A 7,763-nucleotide genomic window follows, 5' to 3' on the forward strand; every position below is an offset into this window, starting at 1 on the left:
ACCCCAGAACCTATCCACGATTAGTTTTAATAGGGGGGCTATATTTAACTCTAGATTTTCTAATCCATGAAGGGATCCCAGCTAATTTGACCCTACCAACAAAACATCGGGCCATATCCAAGTATCATGCCGGGAAACTAATTTACAGCCCGGATGGATGTCTCTAAGTCGGGGTCGTAGGATCCAGCTACTATTACCTAACTAACTAAACACATCCCTAACCAATACAAGCTGATTAAGATTTTATGGAAGAATACTGACCGGCGGACCAAACAATAAACAAAACTCGAAGAGGTTGATCCCCGACCGTAGAGTTAATACATGATTCTGTCAAACTAAATGAAGAAATGCCTATGTATACTTAAAATTGTACCACTATGCTAGATGAGTGAAGCGATAGAATTCCTAGCAAGTGATATTGTCAATAGTGTCAGTGATAAAGACATTAGGGTCGGGTAAAATGATAGTGTCGTATAATTTTCAAATTAAAAATTAACACTAAAAATGTCTTTATTTCTCTCTTTCTCAATCTAAAATTTTTCCAAAATTTCTCAAACGACGGAGTTTCAAACCCAACTTGATTTGGTAACACAGTTTGATTTTTCGGAGTAGTACTTGAAGGTGATGAAGAAATGTGATACTTGAAGGTGACGAAGAAATGTGATAATTATAAAGAAATAAATAAAGAACAAAGAAATTTTCAAGTATTGGGTATTAACCAACTCAAACTTGCTACTAAAGAAAGGTAAAGAAGAATTCAAGGCAAAGCAAATTTTAAAGCAAAGAAGAAGATGAACAAATGAACCTCTATTTATAAGCGCATTGGCTGAAAGTTACGTGAAATAAAGAAGATAAACAAGATGTTAAATTATTATTATCTAATTTTATGTCTTATAGAATGACTCCTAATGATTAATTTCAAGTTTATCGACAAAGAAAGAATGGAAAAAAAATCACTTGTATATGAATTCGAGAAATCGATCATATTGGTATTATGTTGACAAATAAGTTTATATTCTATCCTTTATTAATTCTTACATTAAAATTAGACTAATTAGACTTCGACTAGACGTTGATCGAAAGTTTTGAGATTTCTTCCCCTCCTAAAATCCATTCTTTCCCTCTTATTAACGAGTGCCGGCGCCTGTACCAAAGACTCAGCTCTGTCCGACCATAAAAGTATTGCCCAAAAGCCCAATCAAAATACCAACGAAAACTTCCAAAATCCAACTCGGAAAGACTTCGTCCGCAGCACCAAGTTTGTCTTCTCCCTCAACTTCTGAATCCCGTCACCAGTCGTTGTACCAGTTCCGGCATACCTTCGCTCCACTTTCGGACCAACTCAGCCAACATCCGGACCGAACACCGTTCTTTTCTCACCGAATCCAACTTCAACTCCAACTGCAACCAATGGCAGTTTCTGAACCATCCTTCCGCGTCCGCCGATCGGTTCCACCGTTCTATTCAATCGCATAAGACTGATATTTCCAGTTGTATTGTCAATCGAAACAAACCCAAAACCAACACCTGCTCCGTTCCTTTCTTCTAATTGAATTGCAGCACCGATTTCTGCCTTCTGAATTCACTGACTAAACTCCACCAGTATAAACAGAGCTCATACAAATCACCAACTGCCACCATTTCGAGAACCCAAAAGCATTACGAATCGAGCCCAAATCATCATTATTGAGAACCCATTCTTCCTTGTTCATTCAAACTCTCACAAGCTCATAATCTTCTCCGTTGAACAATCCAATTAACGGCAACAGACGCATCTATTTCAGCTGGAATTACATCCCCATACAAAACCCATCTGTCTAACACAGGCATCTTTACTTCTTTGTAACCTGAATTCGCAAAGGACCCTTCTCAGTCCACCATTTGATTTCAACCAAACCACCCCCCCATCAGCACCAGCAACTGTTCAAATCAACGCCATTTTTAACCGTACTTTGTAGAGTAAAACTGATTTCACCCCTTTTCATTCTTCTTCGCACCAACAATCGACGCCATGGGAACCCTCGATACCTGTTGATATCCGTGAAAGGGGAAATCAAATCAGATTTCATTTTAGCCACATATTATTTAGTTTTTTTTCTTTCTTTTTCTGGCGATTCTAGCTTTCATTTTAGCCACATATTATTTAGGTGGTCGAAATTGTTTGTATCTCCTTCAAAAGGTCTAAAACAATTTTATTAACAAAATAATGACCCATACCTAACGTAGTTATAAGTATAATTACATTGCATTAACGTGCTTATCGCATTCCATCTTACATCTGTTGGATAAATTTTAACATTAAGATAGTCTCTAACAAGTTGGGTAGATAAGAAAAAGAAATCCATATATTCCTAAGGAAATTAGGTGTTAGCTAGTTTTAAGAAAAGGAAATTCATGTAATAAGGAAATAGGGATTATGAAAAGGAAATCATAGTTCTATATATATATGACCACCAAAGTTGTGGTTGATCATAAGAAAGATTAGAGCTTTGTGTTAAGTTTTGAGTTATTTTCTAAACATCAATAAAGAGAGTTGTCTTTATACAAGCTAAGATTAGTCTTTCAATTGGCATTATTTAGTATCAGAGCTTGTCTACACCGAGCCATGGGAGACGAGAGCACCACCATGCGTGCAAAGGAGTTCACACCACCACAAATCCAATGTCCAATTCTCAACGCCACAAATTACACTGTATGGGCAATGTGGATGAAGATACTGATGAACATTTACAAGGTTTGGGAGACGATCGAACCTGGAACGATGGATTTAGACAAAAACAATATCGCCATTGGATTATTGTTTCAAGCAATGTCGGAGTCTCTTGTTCTGCAGTTGGAGAACAGGAAACTTCAAAGCAGATATGGGATGCAATCAAAGCACGTAACCTCGGAGATGATCAAGTTAAAGAAACACGTCTACAGACCTTAATGTATGAATTCGACAGAATAAAGATGAAAGAAGCTGATACTATCGATAACTTTGCTGGAAAGCTATCAGAGATAGCCTCAAAAGCTGCAACTCTTGGACAACCTATTGATGAAAACAAACTGGTGAAGAAGTTTCTAAATAGTCTGCCAAGATCCAAGTACATTCACATCATAGCCTCTCTCGAACAAGTCTTAGACTTAAAAAGTACAGGCTACGAAGATATAATTGGGAGACTAAAAGTATATGAAGAAAGAACCCTTGATGAAGATAACACTGGAGAGACTCAAGGAAAACTCTTGTTCACAAACTCCTATCAACAAAGCACTACAACAATGACAAAAGGAAGAGGTCGTGGTAGAGGTGCTAGAGGAAGCAAAGGACGAGGTAGAGGAGGAAGGTTCAACTCACAAGAAAGAACAACAAATCAAATCGATCAAAACCAAGGGAAAGAAAGAAGGGACAAATCGAATATTATTGGTTTCAGATGTGATAAACCTTGACACTTCTCCTCTGTATGTCCTGAAAGAATACAAAAGAAACAAGAGGCAAATAAGAACGAAACAGAGGAAGCCGATACTGATCTTTTCATGCACGAAGTGGTATTCTTAAATGAAGAGAAATTAATACCAAAGAACGATGAAACAAAAGATAGTGAAGAAGGAGTATGGTACTTAGATAACGGAGCCAGCAACCACATGTCTGGTAAGAAACATTATTTCTCTGAGCTCAACGAGAAAATCAAAGGAAAGGTGAAGTTTGGAGATGGTTCTAATATAGAGATTAAAGGGAAATGATCAATCTTATTTCAAAGCAAGACTGGTAAACAGAATCTCGTCACAAACATCTACTACATCCCAAACTTAAAGAGCAACATCCTGAGTCTACGACAAGCTATAGAAGTTGGATGTGATGTTAGAATGCGGCGAGAATATCTAACTGTTCATGACCCAAGTGGAAGACTTCTGGTTAGAGTCTCACGATCAAATAATAGACTCTACAAAATAAGTCTTATGATTGGGAAACCAATGTGTCTAAACGTAAGCCTTGAAGATCAGACATGGAAGTGGCATGCGAGGTTAGGACACATAAGTTTCAAAACGATGAAGGCGATGTCTCAAAACAAGATGGTTCGAGGACTACCGCAAATAAATTGTGAATCAAGAATCTGGGAATCATGTCTTGTTGGGAAACAAACTCGCCAAAGTTTTCAAAAAGCAACGACATTCAGAGCTTCGAATCCATTAGAACTTCTCCACGCCGATTTATGTGGTCCCATTACTCCACAGACCCTTGCAAATAACAAATACATATTTGTTATTATAGATGACTTCTCAAGATACATGTGGTTGATCATAAGAAAGATTAGAGCTTTGTGTTTAGTTTTGAGTTATTTTCTAAACATCAATAAAGAGAGTTGTCTTTATACAAGCTAAGATTAGTCTTTCAATTTCCATTAACATCTTGCTTCAATGTCCATCATTATTTCATCGCTCCTCAGGTTTTCAACCTCAAACATTACTAAAGCAACATACTTAGGGTCCATTTAGCACACATTTTTTGTCCAGTTACAAGGTAATTGAAATACAAGTAGCACTACTACACCACATTCTAACTACACGTATTAAAATTGGTGGTGTTTGGCACATTATATCCAGTGTAAATTATTTCCGGGATGTGCTTGATGAACGTATTCTTTCAATAATAGGAAATCTTCTATTGATTTTTGTAAACTTTGATGGAGGGATTTGATTTGTTTTCGGAAATTAAACTGAAATTACTAATGCAGATTAGATCATATCAAAAGAAATTTGATCTATGAAAAAAAAATCTGATGCACATAACAAAAAAACATATCTGATTATCAAAAAAAAGAATTTAATAAAATAACACACTTTCAATTTCATGTTTAAGAAAGTACCACCGTTTTTTCAGAATTTATAAAATGCGTCTTTTTCAAAATAACATCTAATGGATGTTGATTCGTACATAACAATTATTCTACCCTAGTAAAAGACAAGTAAACCCCTGAATAAGGGTTTTAGGATTTGCGATGCTGATTGGTGAGTCAGTTCTGAGTTGGAAATTCTGTCAAACACCATGTAAGCTCAACTGATTCTACGGATCTTCATGACCAGCTTATCACTTTCCTCCACTTCCTTGCGTCTTCAACTGTAAAGCTCATGGAGCTACACAAGAGCTCTATTCACACAACATCATTCTTCCAACACTTTTCTTCTTCATTGTTGTGTAGTTCTTCATTGAGTACTTCGACTTAACTCCACTGAAAGCTTGGTTTGTTAACATCCATCTCTTTAACATGAACTTCCCAATCCTGGTCACCCACCGGAGGTACAACAACCAATCAAATCTTATACACCATTAATCCAAGCACACATACATCTCCACTTGCGTTCAATCTCTGTTACTGCCATCAATAGTTGCTGCTGTAATTCTTAATCAAGAGTCTCCACTTGTACCCAATTCATATTACATCAAAAACCCCAACAGATCAGTTGTCAGTTCTATCATGAAACTTTCATTTCAACTCAAAATTGATGAACCACCAATTATGATAATTATTTGACAATTACCAATTATTTGACAATTCATATTGTTTGACTGTATCAGTGTTGTATTGCATTCTCATTCTTTTTATCTTGATTTTGTTTTTGCTTAGATTTGCATCTTTTATTATGTTAATTGTCAAATAATTATCCATCATATCTTGGGTCTTCAATCAAACATATGTTGAGCTACCGGATAAAAGAGAAAAATAGCACCAATTATTATAGATACCGTAGAACATCAACTCTCAAAAAAGAAAAGAGGAAGAGGAATAAAGCGAGAGAGAGAAAAAAAGAAAAATAATAAATGGTCAAAATTAGTCAAGGCTCAGTTAGAAGGCATAATTGAGGTAACAATTGAATGCAGACCTCGGAGGTCGCTATTCAAATACGTCGTATGGTGGTAATAAGGACTACATGGGTTTGCCATATCGTGCAGTTGAGGCCCAACCAAACACCAAATTTTGACGTTTGATTGGTTTCATACGTTGTAATTTTGGTGGTTGAGGGTTTAAATTTGTACGGGTTGTGTAATTTTATTTCGGTAAATACCCCATCTTGTCAAACCAATTTCATAGATAAGAGAATCGTATATGTAAATTCTTTTTTGATGTTAATGCTGAATTTATGCTGAGTTCTTTGTGATTCTTTTTATTTCTGTGTAATATTTCTTTTTGAACAGAGTGATTGATTATCCATAACCAAGTGGATAAAATCGAAACTGAAGGGTAAAACTGAAACTGTGCGTTAATGATACAGGTTGGGTTGGAAAATAAAAAACCGAGAGGAATGATTTTGGTTTTGGTTTTTGCTGGAAACCGAGATGAAACCGACCATGTACAGTCCTAGTTATCATTAGTAGAAAATAGTCGTTTGAAGATAGTCGAATAGTGTCGTTTCCGATGGTTAAAAGACACTATCAGAGTGCAGCTGAAATTGCCGTAGATTCAATATATTTTTCTGAAACGTCCCTTTCAAGGTCCTAAATAACGGTGCTTTCAGAGTGCTGCTAAGTACGACATATGTATGACGTCGTAGATTTGATTTATTTTAATATTAAAAATATTGTCAGATCTGATTGGATGTTGTTATTCTTACTGGACTGGAACATATCTGATTCAGATTCAAATTACAGTAAACTGAATCTCAAATTACATTGAAATTCAAATGAAAATTCAAATTCAAAGGACAACTCAAATTCAAACTAATATTAAAATACTAAAATTCAAATTCCATATAAAACCATATTCATCTAATACAAAATGACAACTCTGTTACATTGAATTGTACTCATAAATTTTGTCCAAACTCCTAAAAAGAAAAAATGATTCATCTCCTAATTAACAAGTTCAAGGTTTCTTAAAGAGAAGTGATACAAGTCCTAAAAATTTCAACAATTTCAGTCGTTATGACCTTGCAAGTTCCATGGGCATCAATTACATGTGGAGGTTGTTCTTCTTCTGGGACAATCATCCTACAAAACATCATGTGAAAAAGTATCACAACCAGTTGAATTGAGAAAATGGAACCGCAATATCACCTTCCGAGATCTCTTTCTTCTGGGACAAGCAAGTAATGGGAAAGGATCGTTCAAGATTGTGCACCTCAAGTCAGGGAAATCACCAATACCATCAATGTGGGAAAGGATCATTCAAGATTGTACACCTCAAGTCAGGGAAATCACCAATACCATCAATGTGCACCTGATATAAAAACCTCAAGTCAGTTTGCATACTAATGTAGGAATATTCAAGTAAAACTCAAGGTAGAAGAAAAGAAAATAACAGTTATTGATCAAAAAAGAAGAAAATAGATTTAGACTTTATAGATCAACAGAGCTAATTGTCTAGCTCCATCAAATGAAAGTTAAGACAATCTTCCTTGAGATAATTTGAGGTCTCCAACTTCGACCTTTTCATATACCGCTCGAATCCATTTAAAATTTTGGAGGGAATTCATTTCACTACAAGAAAATGGGTCTATTGCCTCGTTATATTGCCACACATCTGTAAATAATGTGACAATGGGGGTTTATCCTCACACCATAACATATGTGGCATTAAGTAAGAGTTTTTGCTACACATGTGAACAGACGAGGCAAAAGATACGTTTTTGCCTCATGTTATTCTTTGAAGACGCAATAGCTTAATTTCTAGCCACATAGACGTGACAACAAGTTTAAATAAGGAATATTCACACAAATGGGTCTGCTCTGGACCCTCACTTTCGTTTCTAGGCCATTTTTTTTATTTCTTGCAAATATAAGCTTC

General features: G+C 35.8%; 1 protein-coding gene across 1 annotated transcript; it reads left to right on the plus strand.

Moving 5' to 3' along the window:
- The first annotated feature begins 2,694 nt into the window (after positions 1–2,694).
- On the plus strand, positions 2,695–3,723 carry LOC113328490. Its single transcript, XM_026575571.1, has 2 exons — positions 2,695–3,326; positions 3,456–3,723. Exons 1-2 carry the CDS (start codon positions 2,695–2,697, stop codon positions 3,721–3,723), a joined length of 900 nt encoding a protein of 299 aa, XP_026431356.1.
- The last annotated feature ends 4,040 nt before the right edge of the window (positions 3,724–7,763 follow it).

Source organism: Papaver somniferum, unplaced genomic scaffold, assembly GCF_003573695.1.
Source record: "Papaver somniferum cultivar HN1 unplaced genomic scaffold, ASM357369v1 unplaced-scaffold_10985, whole genome shotgun sequence".
Lineage (NCBI taxonomy): Eukaryota > Viridiplantae > Streptophyta > Magnoliopsida > Ranunculales > Papaveraceae > Papaver > Papaver somniferum.